General features: G+C 43.5%; 1 protein-coding gene across 2 annotated transcripts in view; it reads left to right on the plus strand.

Moving 5' to 3' along the window:
• Positions 1-19927, plus strand: part of LOC110497058 (collagen alpha-2(V) chain) — a 40337-nt gene that overhangs the window by 13231 nt on the left and 7179 nt on the right. For both annotated transcript variants that reach the window (XM_036951855.1, XM_036951856.1), the window contains exons 13-47: positions 397-450; positions 900-953; positions 1135-1188; positions 1315-1359; positions 1515-1568; positions 3577-3621; positions 3981-4034; positions 4320-4418; positions 4687-4731; positions 5429-5527; positions 5767-5820; positions 6650-6757; positions 6931-6984; positions 7080-7178; positions 7309-7362; positions 9198-9296; positions 9545-9598; positions 10071-10124; positions 10254-10307; positions 10420-10473; positions 11781-11825; positions 12360-12458; positions 12649-12756; positions 12938-12991; positions 13289-13342; positions 13601-13654; positions 13815-13868; positions 14165-14326; positions 16248-16301; positions 16443-16604; positions 16770-16877; positions 17034-17141; positions 17362-17415; positions 17625-17732; positions 18023-18076. In XM_036951855.1, coding sequence (XP_036807750.1) covers positions 397-450; positions 900-953; positions 1135-1188; positions 1315-1359; positions 1515-1568; positions 3577-3621; positions 3981-4034; positions 4320-4418; positions 4687-4731; positions 5429-5527; positions 5767-5820; positions 6650-6757; positions 6931-6984; positions 7080-7178; positions 7309-7362; positions 9198-9296; positions 9545-9598; positions 10071-10124; positions 10254-10307; positions 10420-10473; positions 11781-11825; positions 12360-12458; positions 12649-12756; positions 12938-12991; positions 13289-13342; positions 13601-13654; positions 13815-13868; positions 14165-14326; positions 16248-16301; positions 16443-16604; positions 16770-16877; positions 17034-17141; positions 17362-17415; positions 17625-17732; positions 18023-18076 — 2565 coding nt within the window. The remainder of the gene's footprint in view (positions 1-396; positions 451-899; positions 954-1134; positions 1189-1314; positions 1360-1514; positions 1569-3576; positions 3622-3980; positions 4035-4319; positions 4419-4686; positions 4732-5428; positions 5528-5766; positions 5821-6649; positions 6758-6930; positions 6985-7079; positions 7179-7308; positions 7363-9197; positions 9297-9544; positions 9599-10070; positions 10125-10253; positions 10308-10419; positions 10474-11780; positions 11826-12359; positions 12459-12648; positions 12757-12937; positions 12992-13288; positions 13343-13600; positions 13655-13814; positions 13869-14164; positions 14327-16247; positions 16302-16442; positions 16605-16769; positions 16878-17033; positions 17142-17361; positions 17416-17624; positions 17733-18022; positions 18077-19927) is intronic.

Here is a 19927-nt window from a genome sequence, read left to right on the forward strand (position 1 = left end):
CTTGGTTTTTCAAATGACTGCCTTGCGTGGTTCACCAACTACTTCACAGACAAGAGTTCAGTGTGTCAAATCGGAGTGCCTGTTGTCCGGACCTCTGGCAGTCTCTATGGGGGTACCACAGGGTTCAAGTAATTTCAAGTAATTTTGTAGTGTAACTGCAGTTACAGTGCAGTATAACTGCAGTTATTCTGCAATCACTGCATCCAAAATACCACAGTTGACTGCAGTTACTTCACTTTTACTGCAGTTTCAAAACCACAATTTTTTTGTTGTAAGGGAAATGCTGTTTGTCCATATCTGAGAGAGTGAAAATTACAACTATTTGTTACCTACCTGTACTGTAATGTCTTCTAGCAGCTGAGAATGCTATGTGAACGTGATGTTTTCCCTTCACAGGGAGAATCTGGCCCAACCGGAATAGATGGAGATAAAGGAGCCGCTGGATCTGCCGTAAGTAACAAACTGTCTTTCAACTGAAACCAACTATCTGTCAGCCTTCAAACAACTAATTATCTGCATGAAATATCTTTCTCAGTCACTGCAGATCAAATGAGTGTTGAAAGGCAAAGGCATTTGCAAAAACACAATTAATTACACACTTCTTTTATGATCGACATTTCAAGAGTTTGATTATACCACTTACAACAATTCCATATGATTAGAGTGAGTTGTAAGACTGTAGATGGATGTGCTTTATTTTCCCATCCACTCCCATCCAACTGTACTTAGTTAAGAAAGCAGGTACCATTGCCTTCAGCCTAAACTTGAATTGTCTTCATTTTGTGAGTGAAACCAATGAACAATAGTCCACAATTAGAATAGACTGTTGTTTTAATGGGGCCACTGTATGTACTTATAAATGTGAAAGTAAAACAGTGATTAAATGTGGTGATTTCCAGGGTGCCAGAGGTTTCCCAGGACTGCCAGGTCACCCTGGACTGAAAGGCCTTAAGGTTAGCAGCAGCACATGGATGATCACAATGCTCATATCTATGTACTGTAGTTTGAAACATGGCTGCATGTAAAAAAAATTAAATAGGTAACTTGGCACTGTGCTGTTATGAACTTCTGTGAGATTTGTTAGAGCCTAGAACAGACCTGATCAGAACTAATGAGCTAATGTCTCATCAACAGGGTCATGCAGGTCTTCTAGGGGCGAGAGGTCAATCTGGTGCTGCTGGGTCAAAGGTAAACTCCCCATCATGCATATCTTTATATTTGTGCTGCTTCGCAAGGTTACTATCTAAAAATGATCTGTTTCTGTTTGAAATTGCTGCACATATCGTGACTCTCTCTCTCTGTGTTATTTTACAGGGCCCATCAGGTACTCCAGGTGGAATGGGGCCCCCTGGTCCTGCGGTAGGTCATAATCAATGAGTTAATTGCTAATAAATTATTATATGATTGTAATACCTGTTACTCACACACACCAATAGCTGTAAATACGCTGATACGTGTCCAGTCTGTTAGTGAAGAGTATAATATTATGTCAAACATGATACTGTATATTTTAGGGTCCAGCAGGAATGCAAGGGGAGAGAGGAAGGAGTGGGCCAACTGGACCTGTGGTAAGAGAGATATGACTACCTCTGACCTCTGACCTATAACTCTACATTACACAGCTCCATCTCTTCAATCCATTGATTTCCCACCTGAATTAAATTGATCTGAGGTCAGTTCTTATTCAACATGTGGCATGAGGCATCATTGGTTTACAGTGCCTTGCGAAAGTATTCGGCCCCCTTGAACTTTGCGACCTTTTGCCACATTTCAGGCTTCAAACATAAAGATATAAAACTGTATTTTTTTGTGAAGAATCAACAACAAGTGGGACACAATCATGAAGTGGAACGACATTTATTGGATATTTCAAACTTTTTTAACAAATCAAAAACTGAAAAATTGGGCGTGCAAAATTATTCAGCCCCTTTACTTTCAGTGCAGCAAACTCTCTCCAGAAGTTCAGTGAGGATCTCTGAATGATCCAATGTTGACCTAAATGACTAATGATGATAAATAAAATCCACCTGTGTGTTATCAAGTCTCTGTATAAATGCACCTGCACTGTGATAGTCTCAGAGGTCCGTTAAAAGCGCAGAGAGCATCATGAAGAACAAGGAACACACCAGGCAGGTCCGAGATACTGTTGTGAAGAAGTTTAAAGCCGGATTTGGATACAAAAAGATTTCCCAAGCTTTAAACATCCCAAGGAGCACTGTGCAAGCGATAATATTGAAATGGAAGGAGTATCAGACCACTGCAAATCTACCAAGACCTGGCCGTCCCTCTAAACTTTCAGCTCATACAAGGAGAAGACTGATCAGAGATGCAGCCAAGAGGCCCATGATCACTCTGGATTAACTGCAGAGATCTACAGCTGAGGTGGGAGACTCTGTCCATAGGACAACAATCAGTCGTATATTGCACAAATCTGGCCTTTATGGAAGAGTGGCAAGAAGAAAGCCATTTCTTAAAGATATCCATAAAAAGTGTCGGTTAAAGTTTGACACAAGCCACCTGGGAGACACACCAAACATGTGGAAGAAGGTGCTCTGGTCAGATGAAACCAAAATGGAACTTTTTGGCAACAATGCAAAACGTTATGTTTGGCGTAAAAGCAACACAGCTGAACACACCATCCCCACTGTCAAACATGGTGGTGGCAGCATCATGGTTTGGGCCTGCTTTTCTTCAGCAGGGACAGGGAAGATGGTTAAAATTGATGGGAAGATGGATGGAGCCAAATACAGGACCATTCTGGAAGAAAACCTGATGGAGTCTGCAAAAGACCTGAGACTGGGACGAAGATTTGTCTTCCAACAAGACAATGATCCAAAACATAAAGCAAAATCTACAATGGAATGGTTCAAAAATAAACATATCCAGGTGTTAGAATGGCCAAGTCAAAGTCCAGACCTGAATCCAATCGAGAATCTGTGGAAAGAACTGAAAACTGCTGTTCACAAATGCTCTCCATCCAACCTCACTGAGCTCGAGCTGTTTTGCAAGGAGGAATGGAAAAACATTTCAGTCTCTCGATGTGCAAAACTGATAGAGACATACCCCAAGCGACTTACAGCTGTAATCGCAGCAAAAGGTGGCGCTACAAAGTATTAACTTAAGGGGGCTGAATAATTTTGCACGCCCAATTTTTCAGTTTTTGATTTGTTAAAAAAGTTTGAAATATCCAATAAATGACATTCCACTTCATGATTGTGTCCCACTTGTTGTTGATTCTTCACAAAAAAATACAGTTTTATATCTTTATGTTTGAAGCCTGAAATGTGGCAAAAGGTCGCAAAGTTCAAGGGGGCCGAATACTTTCGCAAGGCTCTGTATATGTAGGTTCAAAATGTTTTGATTTGGCTTCTCAGTGACACATGTTGTAGCCTTTGTTTTTATTTTTTATTTATCCAGGCGAGTCAATTAAGAACAAATTATTATTTACAATGACATCCTGGCTTACAATGACAGCCTATGCTGCCACTGTCCTCCTATGGTGATATGCATTGATGATGAGATGATAGAGGTGAATTTGTCAAATCTTCTTTCAGTTGTGCATCTCTCTCCATACAGGGGAAACGTGGTGAATCTGGACATATTGGGAAAGCAGGACCACAGGTAGGACCTCTAACATCCAACAAAACATCACCCTTCATATCAAATGATTATCATACACAAATCAGTATTACAAATGCAATATAACAAATGAAAAGCAACACCGTATCTACTCCAAAATACACTCTTTTCCTGAAAGCCAGTATAAAAGTGTTATACATTTACAAATCAGCAGTGATGTCAACTGGGAAAAAGTGATGTTTCCAGTACTAACCAACACCAGATGTGTCCAAAATGGCTCCCTATTTCCTATATAGTTTCTATATAGTGAAGGGAATAAGGGGCCATTTTGGATACAGCCCCAGGTGTGAATGACACGCCTACTGTACCAACCAACCATCCTGGATGTGATGTGATTCTAGGGTCCTATGGGGATCACTGGAGCTCTAGGATTCCCAGGTAGTCCAGGTATAAAGGTGAGTACCGTTCATTCTTTAATATACTTTGATGGAGCACAGTCCTCTTCTTCACACCAGCCATGTACTAAATATTGGTTACTCAAACGTATAACCCAGTCCTTCCCCCTCAGAATTACATTTCATTCTAAACATGCCCATTCGGATTACTCTATTCCGATAAAGATGTTTATATGAGGGTGTTTTTACGAGGGTGTTTTATTCATTATGAGCTATGAATCTGTTCAACAACGGTTGATTAGAGTGCATGTAAACACACTCTGACTGTGACACTGTTGTCTCCAGGGGCAACCAGGGCCCCCAGGAGCACGAGGGACAGGGGGCCAGCAAGGACCAAGAGGGGAGGCCGGACGCGTGGGATTGGCTGGAGCTACGGGAATTCAGGTGTTTGGCTAATTCATGATGCTAATAATTTCTACACCTACGACATCTGTACTATCAACAACTCACCACTTCAGGGTGTAGACTGATTCACTGAAAATGTAGCCGAATCTGCTTTCTGATTGGAACGTCCATTGAAAGAAAATTCCATTGTAAATTCCAATGACATGACAAATGACTGTAAATGTTAAAGTATTTTATGCTTAACTGACTTGTCGAGTTAAATTAAGTTGAAATAAATGACTTAAAAAAAACATGTTGATTTCTGTAGGGTCCAACAGGAACAGAGGGTGCTGCTGGAACCAAAGGACCATCCGTATGTATAACTTCCTCCATTTCATCTCTCCTTGTTCCTCTCCTTGTTCCTCTCCTTGTTCATCTCCTTGTTCAGCTCCTTGTTCAGCTACTCCCTTCTTCTCCCTTCAATCTAATGTATTTCTCACCTTCCAATATTCCAAATATTAATATCTGATTATGTATTACTCATTATGTAAAATCCTTGAAAGTATGTAATAGAGTGTTGGCCCCCGTATGCTGTCTGGACAGTAGACTACAGCTTGTCTTGTTAGAATGGGCCCTGGCACAGAGTCACAGAGACAGTAGAAGAGAAGAGGACGGAACCTAGCTGTCCTCCGGCTACACCATGGTGCTACCATACAGTCTGTCCTGTTAGAATGGGCCCTGGTACAGAGTCAGAGAGACAGTAGACTGCAGTCTGTCCTGTTAGAATGGGCCATGGTACAGAGTCACAGAGACAGTAGACTACAGTCTGTCCTGTTAGAATGGGCCCTGGTACAGAGTCAGAGAGACAGTAGACTGCAGTCTGTCCTGTTAGAATGGGCCCTGGTACAGAGTCAGAGAGACAGTAGACTGCAGTCTGTCCTGTTAGAATGGGCCCTGGTACAGAGTCAGAGAGACAGTAGACTGCAGTCTGTCCTGTTAGAATGGGCCCTGGCACAGAGTCACAGAGACAGAACACAGGTTTAGGTATAATGATGTGTTTTCTACCCCAGGGAGCTCCAGGTGTCCAGGGTCCGACTGGACTGCTTGGCCCCGCGGGGCCCCCCGGACCACAGGGAACCACTGGACTGCCCGGGCCTAAGGGCCAACTGGTAGGAGATTTGTTGTTTAATTTTGACCACTCATTTCATTGTTTGGATCAAGAATGGTTGTCAGGTCCCCTAGCTGTTACAAAGGTCATAGGAACTACTGCTGGTTTCCATGCTCCAGTTAAAATGCCATCATATGGCTGCATGTTCATAACGCCGTCAGGAAAAGCTACCTCTAAAAACTTGAGATCGTACATTGTCGGTAGAAACATCTATTCATCATATTCTTCTCTTCTCACAAGGGTGATTTAGGCATTCCCGGATTCAAAGGAGAGGCTGGATTCAAAGGAGAATCTGTAAGATATACAACCCATCATAATGAATGTCTCTCTAATTCCATTGTTTAATCATGTACAGTAGCAACCACATGCATTTGTTGAAAGGCAGGTTATGTTGAAAGGCAGGTTATGTTGAAGGGCAGGTTATGTTGAAAGGCAGGTTATGTTGAAGGGCAGGTTATGTTGAAGGGCAGGTTATGTTGAAAGGCAGGTTATGTTGAAGGCCAGGTTATGTTGAAGGGCAGGTTATGTTGAAAGGCAGGTTATGTTGAAAGGCAGGTTATGTTGAAGGGCAGGTTATGTTGAAGGGCAGGTTATGTTGAAGGGCAGGTTATGTTGAAGGGCAGGTTATGTTGAAGGGCAGGTTATGTTGAAAGGCAGGTTATGTTGAAGGCCAGGTTATGTTGAAGGGCAGGTTATGTTGAAAGGCAGGTTATGTTGAAAGGCAGGTTATGTTGAAGGGCAGGTTATGCTGGCGCTGGTTTCTTTCTGAATGGGGTGCATGTCTATCTGAGCCTTCCTCCAAAGTTCAGCATGTTCAGTTAATTTATTTGGCCTTTGACAGAAGTGTCTTTTGCATTATCGAGCAATGAGTTAGACAACATCAAGGGTAGCAACATTTTCCACTGGGCTCTTCCTTCAGTCTAGGCCAGCTTTAAAGTGCTTAGTGCATGTTGAGCAGTTTGATTCTCCTAGGGACAAGTAAGTTTATCCACACCCAAAGTTGAGTGCAACAACAATACATTCAATTAATTTCATGGTGCTCTTAAAAGGCCATACAGTAAAATATAACAAACACTAATGTATGATGTGGCAGCCATGTTGTTTGATTATGACGTGATTGTAGGGTGCACCTGGTGATCATGGAGCGCTGGGTCCCATGGGAGAGGAGGGGAGGAGGGGAGGACGGGGTGACGCTGGGACTTCAGGAGCCGCTGGACCCAATGGAGAGAGAGTAAATCAGCTCTTTCACTGACTACAAGAACTTTGTCTGTCTCTGTCTCTTGTCTTTCTCTCTTTCTCTCTCTGTCTTTCCTCAGTACATTCAATAACAGCAAACAGCTAAATTAGTTTATTAAAATCTAAACCTTTTAGCAAATTCTGTTAAAAACAATTTGTAATTTCCAGGGTGCTCCTGGCAGTAGAGGTTTTCCTGGTCAGGATGGGTTACCTGGTCAAAAGGTAGGTTGATTTCTCTTTGAATCTATAGTATAGGTCAGCAGGTATAAGTCATTGAATAATAATATTATGCCAATCAAATGCCACACTGTGATCAGGGTGCCCAAGGTGAGCGAGGACTGGGTGGATCATCTGGTGCCAAAGGTGCCGATGGTGACCCTGGACGCACTGGAGAGCCAGGTCTTCCAGGGGCACGGGTGAGATAACATACCTCTACCTCTCGTCAGCATTCTGTATCACAGAAGAATATTACTTTTTGGTGATCATCATGCTTATGTTAATCCTAGATGAAATGTTTTATTAAAATCCTCCCTTTTCTTTCCTCAGGGTCTGTCAGGTCTTCTCGGCTCCCAGGGTCCTGAGGGACACCAAGGACCAATGGTGTGTGGATATGAGTCAGGAAATATATATATATATATATATATATATATATATATATATATATATATATATATATACTCCCCTACCTACCTACCTACCTATATATATATATAAACTCAGCAACAAAAAAAAAACTTCCCCTCACTGTAAATTGCATTTATTTTCAGCAAAATTAACATGTGTAAATATTTGTATGAACATAACAAGATTCAACAACTGAGACAAACTGAACAAGTTCCACAGACATGTGACTAACAGAAATTGAATAATGTGTCCCTGAACAAAGGGGGGGTCAACATCAAAAGTAACAGTCAGGGCCTCCCAGGTGGCGCAGTGGTTAAGGGCGCTGTACTGCAGAGCCAGCTGTGCCACCAGAGGCTCTGTCGTAACTGGCCGCGACCGGGAGGTCTGTGGGGCGACGTACAATTGTCCTAGCGTCGTCTGGGTTAGGGAGGGCTTGGCCGGTAGGGATATCCTTGTCTCATCGCGCACCAGCGACTCCTGTGGCGGGCCGGGCGCAGTACACACTAACCAAGGTTGCCAGGTGCACAGTGTTTCCTCCGACACATTGGTGCGGAGGTAACAGTCAGTATCTGGTGTGGCCACCAGCTGCATTAAGTACTGCAGTGCATCTCCTCCTCATGGACTGCATCAGATTTGCCAGTTCTTGCTGTGAGATGTTACCCCACTCTTCCACCAAGGCACCTGCAAGTTCCCGGATATTTCTGGGGGGAATGGCCCTAGCCCTCACCGTCCGATCCAACAGGTGCTCAATGGGATTGAGATCCGGGCTCTTCGCTGGCCATGGCAGAACACTGACATTCCTGTTTTTCAGGAAATCACGCACAGAATGAGCAGTAAGGCTGGTGGCATTGTCATGTTGGAGGATGAGCCTGCAGGAAGGGTACCACATGAGGGAGGAGGATGTCTGCCCTGTAACGCGCAGCGTTGAGATTGCCTGCAATGACAACAAGCTCATTCCGATGATGCTGTGACACGCCGCCCCAGACCATAACGGACCCTCCACTTCCAAATTGATCCGATCATCACCCTGATGAGACAAAACCGCGACTCATCAGTGAAGAGCACTTTTTGCCAGTCCTGTCTGGTCCAAGGACGGTGGGTTTGTGCCCATAGGCGACGCTGTTGCCGGTGATGTCTGGTGAGGACCTGCCTTACAACAGGCCTACACGCCCTCAGTCCAGCCTCTCTCAGCTTATTGCGGACAGTCTGAGCACTGATGGAGGGATTGTGCATTCCTGGTGTAACTCTGGCAGTTGTTGTTGCCATCCTGTGCCTGTCCTGCAGGTGTGATGTTGGGATGTACCGATCCCAGACGCTACAGTCTTGTTGGATGCATTTACAGTTTGTTTTGGTTGTGTTTCAGATGATGTTATGCCCAATAGAAATGAATGGTAAATAATGTATTATGTCATTTTGGAGTCACCTTTACTGTAAATAAGAATATAATGTTTCTGAACACTTAATGTGGATGCTACCATGATTATGGATAATCCTGAATGAATGATGAGTAAGAAAGTTTCAGATGCACAAAGATCAGGCCCCAAAACATCCTAACCTCTCCTCATTACAATAGTGTAGCATTTTTGGGGGGGGGGGGGGGGGGGGGATTTCTCACTCATCATTATTCATGATTCATTCATGATTATCCGTAATCATGGCAGCATCCACATTAATGTAGAAGTGTTCAGAAACATATTAAATACGCAGGGGAGTGTGTAATACATGTTTTTATCTATAGACAGGCCAAATGTGAACATACCTCTGTTTCTGTCTCTCTATCTCTCTCCCCCCTCCCTCCCTCTCTCTCTCAGGGAGGAGGAGGAGAGGATGGGGGACCAGGTCCAGCAGGGTCAGATGGTACCAGAGGTCTAGCTGGAACCATGGGTGTAGTTGGACCAAAAGGCTTTACTGTGAGTAACCCACACTTTGTGGAGATCATGTGAGTGTGTGTGTGTTCCTTTCCACAATATACAGCAGAAGCAGCTCCATTAAACCCATCACATGTAGAATGATGAATGAAATAGTGTAGTTGTTTGAATGCGTCTTCCAGGAACCATACAATGTCAGGAGAGACACTGGAATGCTACTTATATGATATAGGAAGAGGGAAACATTGACATGTTATTGATTGTGGATCATTGTTAATTTGTCCTCACAGGGAGACCCTGGTAAGGCAGGAGAAGTGGGGACCCCAGGTGTTGCAGGACAGAGGGTAAGTACACTACACTCATCAGAGGTTCAAATATGATTTTGTAGGTGGTGGAACTGCCCCTCAAACTGGTTCATTTCCAAATATAAACTGGGTGGTTTGAGCTCTGAATGCTGATTGGCTGACAGCTGTGGGGTATCAGACTGTATACCACGGGTATGACAAAACATTTATTTTTACTGCTCTAATTACGTTGGTAACCAGTTTATAATAGCAATAAGGCACCTCGGGGGTTTGTGGTATATGGCCTATGTACCACAGCTAAGGGCTGTATCCAGGCACTCCACCTTGCAACGTGCCTAAGAACAGCTCTTAGCCGTGGTATATTGGCCATGTACCACACCCTCTCGGGCCTTAATGCTTAAATAAAACATTTTCAGTTTCCATTCTATGCTTTCTCCCATTGTAAGCTGGTAGAACTCTGCTGTAGTACCTCATCGTACACACTGACCACTGAGGACTGTTTCTCATACAGGGGGTTAATGGGAAAGCTGGAGAGATGGGCGCTGGTGGCACTGCTGGTCCAGCAGTAAGTATCTGATTAATATGTTTCAATTAAACAATACATACCAACACAGTTTAAACTTTAAATACTGTATGGGGTTATGGTAAGCTTAAACCGTTGCTGGTTTTCCTGTCCATACCTGACTTCTTTTAGGGAGTTGCAGGGAAGAGAGGAGAGCAAGGACCTCCTGGTATGAATGGCTTCCAGGTATGCTGTTTCACATGGGATTTATTGACCTTGTATTTACTAGGATAGAGACTAGTGATAGTACTAATCAATAAAGGGGAAATGAGAGCTATAATGGTGTGATGTATTTCAGGGTCTACCTGGGTCTGCTGGTCCACCTGGAGAGTCTGGGAAACCAGGTGCTGAGGTACGGTATGACATCACGCCCGACTGTGACAGACAATAACCTCTGTTTACAGTTGATTTGTTTACAGCTTATTTATGTTACATTTCAACAATAGATGATTTCTTTAGATAATGAACTAAATGTTGTTATGTTGATAGACTCATGACTGGGTATGTGTGCCTTTTCCTGCAATGGACCAAACAAAGGCACATATTAACCAGTCATGAGTCTGCCAACATAACGAAACACAGTCCATTCATTATCTACAGTAAGAATCTAGAAATGTATCATGTTTTTGAGTTGAGTTATAGATATAAAACACTACTATCAGGTTCAAATCTAATTTATTGGTCACATTAACATGGTTAGCAGATGTTAATGCGAGTGTAGCGAAATGCTTGTGCTTCTAGTTCCGACCATGCAGTAATATCTAGCAAGTAATCTAACAATTTCACAACAACTACATTATACACACAAGTGTAAAGGAATGAATAAGAATATGTACATATAAATATATGGATGAGCGATGGCCGAACGGCATAGGCAAGATGCAGTAGATGGTATAGAGTACAGTATATACATATGAGATGAGTAATGTAGGGTATGTAAACATGATATAAAGTGGCAGTGTTTAAAGTGACTAGTGATACATTTATTACATCCAACGTTCATCAACGTGTCAGGGTTATTTAATGCTGCATTTACACAGGAAGGCCAATTCTGATCTTTAACCATATTATTGATAGCAGGTTGGCATTTATTGGGATGACTCATGTTCTGGAGGCAGCTCTGCAGTGTAGTCACTTGCTGGCACAGCTACAAAGTCATCAAATCAGATTTTAAACCTAACCTTAACCACAATGCTAACCTTTTGCCTAACCTTAAATTAAGACCATTTTTGTTTTCATACCTTTTTCTCGAATATATCGCCAATTTTGACTTTCGATCTGGCCCATAAACGTCAAACTGCTTCTTGGCAAAATGTATGATCTGGTTGGTCAAAAGACCAATTCGTGGAAAAAGATCCAAATTAGGCTGCCTGTGTAAACAAGTTCAAGTTGATTTGTCGTATGCCCACGATACACATGGTATACACAGTCCAACCAAATGCTTACTTGCAGGTTCCCTCTCGACAATGTGACAACAATAAGAAATAGTAAAAGATAAGAATACGAAAATAATAAGTAGAAGATCATAAAAATGTAGCATAAGTATACATACAGGAAGTGTGTCAGGGAAGGTTATTGGACAGTAAGGAAGGTGGAAGAGGGGATTGAAACAGCCTGTCTGTTGTGTTGATGAAATGTGTTTGGTATTGTCATTCCCAGGGTATCGCTGGAGAGGGAGGGGCTGCTGGTCTCACAGGGCCAAGGGTAAGCCGTCTTCATAGCTGATTTATCTATTCATTTGATGCCCATTTGAATACAACCCCCAATAAGGGAAAGTAACCCTGCCCCTCTGCAGAGAAAATGCATCTTCCAACTGAAATCATAATCATATTGATATTTTTCAATACAGAAGTACAATTACCTAATACATAATGGAAACCTATCATGTGGCAAAATGCAGTTTTTTTCCCAATGAGGTTTTGTTTGAGTTCAGTCCTAATCTTCACTAGTAAAATAAGGTTTGTAACTAGGGCACTGTGTTTTTGTTAATCCTGTCACATGACCCGGTCTTTATGTAAAGATTATTAATCAAACTGTCCCCTTTTTTTAATGTCAGATGGTCCATCACCATCCTCAGACATTGCTTTCATTTTTGGTCTATTTCTCATTTCTGGAAAAAGCTTAAAATCCAGGTCATCTGATATGATAACCAAAACACAAGGCCCTGTTAATAACATACAGTGCTGTAAAGAAGTTGTTTGTAGCTGACCAGTGGGTGATTGTATGATTGTATCGTAGGGTGAGCGGGGCATCCCAGGAGAGAGAGGTGATGTGGGAACTAACGGACTACCGGGGCCCAAAGGTATTTCAGGAGGGCCAGGACCAGAGGGACCAAAGGTAAGTACTATAGCACATCACTTTAAAACATTGATTTATTTGTGTCTTTATTCATTCAGTCATTTAACCAGGTATCTCTTCCACGATGGAGGCCTAATGCAGATTAACAATGTAATGATGACCTCATATATCCATGTTATTTCCCACAAACATGATATGAGAGTTGTTTCTGTGTGTGTTCTTCCCCTAGGGGGGGTCTGGAACTAAAGGAACCGTTGGGGACATAGGAGCTGCAGGCCTGCAGGGGATGCCAGGGGAGAGGGGTATCCCTGGTTCTCCTGGTCCTAAAGGAGATGTGGTAAGTATCTGTGTTGGAGGGGAAGATATCAACCAAAACTTGGTTAAGTACACAAAGTACCAGAGTCCAAGACACTAGAAGGAACTACAAGTTGTCAACCTTCAGAGTGGTGTATTCCATGTTTATAACTGGGTGGGTTCATTCTGCAGTCCTGTTCTGCTGACCCCTCTTCTCTCCTTAGGGTTCAGTTGGTGAGAAAGGAACCGAGGGTACTGCTGGAAACGACGGGCCCGGGGTGAGAGTTACCTTACACATACATGTCTACACATACCTTTCTGAGTCACCTAAATGGATTACATCAAGGGTTTCAGCAAAAATAACATCTTAAAATGTCACCCATAACAAAATTCTGTTAGGTTCAAGTTGAATGATATGTCAAAATGTAGTGACGTCATCATAACCAGCTTTAGGCCCTGGGTTGAGTGTAGTCACCTTTTGATGCACCTTCTAGTTTCATTGGTTTCACAACCATAGTAAGTTGTTCACCGCAAGTTGTCGAATATTTGAAATCATGTTTGTTTTTCATTTGAAGGGACTTCCTGGTCCAGTTGGACCAACAGGAGGCATTGGGCTCAGTGGTGATAAGGTAAAGCACTCACTCACTCACTCACTCACTCACTCTAATGTATTCACGAAGGCCTCTTTACATCATCAGTTGTCACATAGTGCTTTAATAACAGTAACCCTGCCGAGACCCTAAAGGAGCATCCAGCATACAGTCACCAACAGCACTTAGACAGACAGACTAGATGAACATACACTGTAGCAGAGAACACCTATCCATATGAAGGCCTCAGTGCCTACCACAGATACCCAGACAATATATTATATTTGTTTGTTTTAGGGAGAGGCCGGCCCTAAAGGGCCCCCTGGACGTCGAGGAGCGAGAGCAGTGGCCGTAAGTACTGCGATTCATTTTGTACAATTATTGACACACGTGAAATACTGTAAGTTGTCTTGTGTACAATTGTCCCATAGTAAAAAAAAGACAATTGCAATATACTGTTAATAGTTCTCACATACCTCTGTACTGACCTCTGACCCAACATCTGTTATAGGGAGCTTCTGGGGAGCCTGGTCCAACCGGTGCAGTAGGATTCCCTGGGTCTCCTGTGAGTGGCTTTCAAACAACGCCCAATAGTGTCAGCTATGACAGGCGCCTTCCCTGTTGTATTGTGTCCCTTGATGTTCTGTTAATTTGTCAACCTTGGCTTGGTGTTGTCTGAACAGATTGCGCTGCAAACATCCTCCTGTATAATGTTGAATAAAACATTTCAGTAATGGTCAAAGTTAATAAACATTTCCATATAACCACATAGTAACTATACCCATGGTGAGACTTGGAAGTCGTTTTGCATGGCGATGAATCTGCCCAGTAATCATGGTCATTGTGTCTGACTCTTCGCAGGGTCCCGATGGGCAACCCGGGGTCAAAGGTGAACCAGGAGAGAGGGGTCAGAAGGGTGAGGCTGGAGCACAGGGACTCCAGGGAACAGCTGGTAAACTTGGTTCCCAGGGTCCTGATGGTGTGACTGGACTAAAGGGGGCCAGAGGAACACAAGGGGCCGCGGTGAGTGAGTCGTACTGGGGGTGACGTATAAAGGCTGGAGCATTGATTGAAACACTTCCTCATGGTATTTACTGTAGAAATAGACCTGATCATGGCTACTCAGCACAGAGTAGGAATGCTTTTCCATGGTATTCACTGTAGAAATAGACCTGATCATGGCTACTCAGCACAGAGTAGGAATGCCTTTCCATGGTATTTACTGTAGAAATAGACCTGATCATGGCTACTCAGCACAGAGTAGGAATGCCTTTCCATGGTATTTACTGTAGAAATAGACCTGATCATGGCTACTCAGCACAGAGTAGGAATGCTTTTCCATGGTATTTACTGTAGAAATAGACCTGATCATGGCTACTCAGCACAGAGTAGGAATGCCTTTCCATGGTATTTACTGTAGAAATAGACCTGATCATGGCTACTCAGCACAGAGTAGGAATGCCTTTCCATGGTATTTACTGTAGAAATAGACCTGATCATGGCTACTCAGCACAGAGTAGGAATGCTTTTCCATGGTATTTACTGTAGAAATAGACCTGATCATGGCTACTCAGCACAGAGTAGGAATGCCTTTCCATGGTATTTACTGTAGAAATAGACCTGATCATGGCTACTCAGCACAGAGTAGGAATGCCTTTCCATGGTATTTACTGTAGAAATAGACCTGATCATGGCTACTCAGCACAGAGTAGGAATGCCTTTCCATGGTATTTACTGTAGAAATAGACCTGATCATGGCTACTCAGCACAGAGTAGGAATGCCTTTCCAGGGAATTCACTGTAGAAATAGACCTGATCATGGCTACTCAGCACAGAGTAGGAATGCCTTTCCATGGTATTTACTGTAGAAATAGACCTGATCATGGCTACTCAGCACAGAGTAGGAATGCCTTTCCATGGTATTTACTGTAGAAATAGACCTGATCATGGCTACTCAGCACAGAGTAGGAATGCTTTTCCATGGTATTTACTGTAGAAATAGACCTGATCATGGCTACTCAGCACAGAGTAGGAATGCCTTTCCATGGTATTTACTGTAGAAATAGACCTGATCATGGCTACTCAGCACAGAGTAGGAATGCCTTTCCATGGTATTTACTGTAGAAATAGACCTGATCATGGCTACTCAGCACAGAGTAGGAATGCTTTTCCATGGTATTTACTGTAGAAATAGACCTGATCATGGCTACTCAGCACAGAGTAGGAATGCCTTTCCATGGTATTTACTGTAGAAATAGACCTGATCATGGCTACTCAGCACAGAGTAGGAATGCCTTTCCATGGTATTTACTGTAGAAATAGACCTGATCATGGCTACTCAGCACAGAGTAGGAATGCCTTTCCATGGTATTTACTGTAGAAATAGACCTGATCATGGCTACTCAGCACAGAGTAGGAATGCCTTTCCAGGGAATTCACTGTAGAAATAGACCTGATCATGGCTACTCAGCACAGAGTAGGAATGCCTTTCCATGGTATTTACTGTAGAAATAGACCTGATCATGGCTACTCAGCACAGAGTAGGAATGCTTTTCCATGGTATTTACTGTAGAAATAGACCTGATCATGGCTACTCAGCACAGAGTAGGAATGCTTTTCCATGGTATTTACTGTAGAAATAGACCTGATAATGGCTACTCAGCACAGAGTAGGAATGCCTTTCCATGGTATTCACTGTAGAAATAGACCTGATCATGGCTACTCAGCACAGAGTAGGAATGCCTTTCCATGGTATTTACTGTAGAAATAGACCTGATCATGGCTACTCAGCACAGAGTAGGAATGCCTTTCCATGGTATTTACTGTAGAAATAGACCTGATCATGGCTACTCAGCACAGAGTAGGAATGCCTTTCCATGGTATTCACTGAATATGTAGTACAGTATGTTGATATTTTCTGATAATAATTTCATCTCATTTTCAGGGTGGGTCTGGTTTCCCAGGATTCCCCGGGGGAGTTGGTCCAGCAGGCTCCGTTGTGAGTTAATCCTACTATCGACCAATCAAATCACTTAATACCTATGAAATCACCAATAAATGATTTCATAAACAATAGAACATAGAGCAATATAGTGAAATATGTTATTCCATTACTCACGTTGTCTTTCCACTCTTCCAGGGTGAGGTAGGGGTGCCTGGAGACATTGGTACCCCAGGGAAGGCAGGTACTCCGGGACTTAGAGGCGAGAATGGAGGCCCTGGGCGTGTAGGAGAGAGAGGGGCCCCGGGCCCAGCAGGTGCCCCAGGAGACAAGGGAGAGCCTGGAGAGGATGGACCAGGGGTAAATATGAGAGAGTTACAGAAGTAAAAGTTTTAGCTGTATCGTTCAAAGTGGTTTACAGAGCGAGACTTCTCTGCCATCCTCCATTACTCTATACTTCTTTTGCTAGACTAATAAATATCTGAAGTTACCATTGGCCAATGGGATGGTCTTTGTTTCTGACAGGGCCCTGATGGGCCGGCGGGACCACCAGGTATCTCAGGACAGCGAGGTGTTGTGGGCATACCTGGAGTCAGAGGAGAGAGCGGGATGGTTGGGCCCCCCGGTACTGCTGTATGTATGGAAGTTCACATTCACCATTCATTTCTATAGAGAGTAGTATCATTATACACTGAACAGAGTCCCAATCCAAGACTCAGTCAGATATACAGCACGCTCATACACTTTCCATTTGTGTCCTGACCAGTGATGTCACACTTATTTTCCCAGGGTGCACCCGGAAAATCAGGTGCCCCCGGAACTCGGGGAGGCAAGGGTGCTGTCGGTGCAGTCGGGTTACCAGGGACAACCGGACCAAGAGGGGACCTTGGTCTTACGGTATGTGTTTCCACTTAATTGACCCATGACTGTTCTGTCTGTGGGTTCAGTGAACACATGTCCATTAAAAACCAACTGTGGATTAAAACATACTCACATACACACCTTTCATTCATGTGGGAATTATAATAGTTCCCCTGAAATGCAGGTCTTTACTGTAACAGAAGGATACTGTACTATACAGCGCAGGTAAACTTAATGCAGCAATCTGTCTTTACAGGGGAATGCTGGGTCTGATGGGGTACCTGGCAAGGATGGACTTATAGGAGCCAGGGTAAGACACAACTACAGATGGACAAGAAACTTTATGGAAATGTATGATCAAACCATTTCACCAGAAAATGTGTCTGCCTGTCGTTCTGTTTCTGTCTGTCTGTCTGTCTGTCTGTCTGTCTGTCTGTCTGTCTGTCTGTCTGTCTGTCTGTCTGTCTGTCTGTCTGTCTGTCTGTCTGTCTGTCTGTCTGTCTGTCTGTCTGTCTGTAGGGAGATAGAGGGAATCCTGGTGCTGAGGGTCTTGCTGGAACTCCGGGGCTTCATGGCTCTGTTGGTCCAGTCGGCACCTCTGGAGTCCCTGGGAAGAGAGGAGACAATGTGAGTAATCTGGACATTGCCACAATGCCATCGCAGAGTTTACCACACCAACGTTCAGAGCCTTCTAGCCTTGAGACATGACTGTAGACCCTTATGGCGTTAGAGGTCATAGGAGTCTACAGTGTTTGAGGTCAAAACCCAGTACGAAAATGTCTGCACTCACTACTGTAACTCACTCCTGTCTTCTCTGGATAAGAGAGTCGGCTAAATGACTAAATGTAAAAATGTAATGTTTCAGGGTTAAGAGCTGTCATTTCCCTCGACATTGTTTTTTTGTTTTTCAACACTAGGGTGCTAGAGGGCCTCCAGGACCCCAGGGACAATCAGGGATCCGGGGGAAGCTGGTAAGAACACCTCTCTTACATTTCCTATAAAGTAAGTACACTACTAGTGGTAGTAGTATGCTTGTTGATGAAGTAGAGTACACTACTAGTGGTAGTAGTATGCCTGTTGATGAAGTAGAGTACACTACTAGTGGTAGTAGTATGCCTGTTGATGAAGTAGAGTACGCTACTAGTGGTAGTAGTATGCCTGTTGATGAAGTAGAGTACACTAGTAGTGGTAGTAGTATGCCTGTTGATGAAGTAGAGTACACTAGTAGTGGTAGTAGTATGCCTGTTGATGAAGTAGAGTACACTAGTAGTGGTAGTAGTATGCCTGTTGATGAAGTAGAGTACACTACTAGTGGTAGTAGTATGCCTGTTGATTCGTAAATACTGTATAAACTAGTGATATGCAAAATCTGTTTACTTTTTTCCCGAACCAATATTGGTATCATATCAGTTTGAATGAATAGCATCGAAACAGTTGACTAACATCGCACTTCCAAGGCTTTGTAAAGTTCAGACAGCTGCTTGCTGATTGCCCATTGGGTCAGGTGTGAATGCCCGTGGTCCTAACCTACCCAACCAGTTTGAATAAAATGGGAAGCCCGTTCCAAGTTTTGTCGCATGCAGTGAAAAGTCTGTCTTGCAAACCCAACAGTGCAATAATCAATAACAATGTATTACTAGGGGAAAATCACACACAGGAAATAAGAATAAGAAATATGATATACACAATAAAGTAAGTAAGCATACTATACTGTATACAGGACATATTTAAAAAGTCAGTTCCAATACCATATTTACATGTGCAGGGATACTGGAGTGATGGGGGTAGGCAACAGATGACTAGGCAACAGGATATAAGTTGAACAGAGTAGCGACATCTTGCATGTGAGTAGGTGTGTAGAGTCAGTATAAATGTATGTGCATATTATGTGTGAGTGTGTAAATGATGGAGTGAGTGTTTGTGTGTGTGTGTTGGAGTGACAGTGAGTGTGAGTGTGTGTTGGAGTGACAGTGAGCGTGAGCGTGTGTTGGAGTGACAGTGAGTGTGAGTGTGTGTTGGAGTGACAGTGAGTGTGTGTTGGAGTGACAGTGAGTGTGAGCGTGTGTTGGAGTGACAGTGAGTGTGAGCGTGTGTTGGAGTGACAGTGAGTGTGTGTTGGAGTGACAGTGAGTGTGAGCGTGTGTTGGAGTGACAGTGAGTGTGAGCGTGTGTTGGAGTGACAGTGAGTGTGAGTGTGTGTTGGAGTGACAGTGAGTGTGAGCGTGTGTTGGAGTGACAGTGAGTGTGAGCGTGTGTTGGAGTGCCATGAGTGTGAGCGTGTGTTGGAGTGACAGTGAGTGTGAGCGTGTGTTGGAGTGACAGTGGGTGTGAGCGTGTGTTGGAGTGACAGTGAGTGTGAGCGTGTGTTGGAGTGACAGTGAGTGTGAGCGTGTGTTGGAGTGACAGTGAGTGTGAGCGTGTGTTGGAGTGACAGTGAGTGTGAGCGTGTGTTGGAGTGACAGTGAGTGTGAGTGTGTGTTGGAGTGACAGTGAGTGTGAGTGTGTGTTGGAGTGACAGTGAGTGTGAGTGTGTGTTGGAGTGACAGTGAGTGTGAGTGTGTGTTGGAGTGACAGTGAGTGTGAGTGTGTGTTGGAGTGACAGTGAGTGTGAGTGTGTCAGACAGTGGAAAGATTGAAATAAAAGGTCAATAAAGATACAGAGTTAACTCAGATTGTCTGTGTAGCTACAGTATTTTGTTAGCTATTTATCAGTCGTATTGCTTGGGGATAGAAGCTGTTCAAGAGCCTGTTGGTTTCAGACTTGATGCACCGGTGTCTCTTGCCGTGCGGCAGCAGAGAAGTCATAGTAGTAGCCATAGTAG

The sequence above is a fragment of the Oncorhynchus mykiss genome, chromosome 18, assembly GCF_013265735.2.
Source record: "Oncorhynchus mykiss isolate Arlee chromosome 18, USDA_OmykA_1.1, whole genome shotgun sequence".
NCBI classification, from domain to species: domain Eukaryota; kingdom Metazoa; phylum Chordata; class Actinopteri; order Salmoniformes; family Salmonidae; genus Oncorhynchus; species Oncorhynchus mykiss.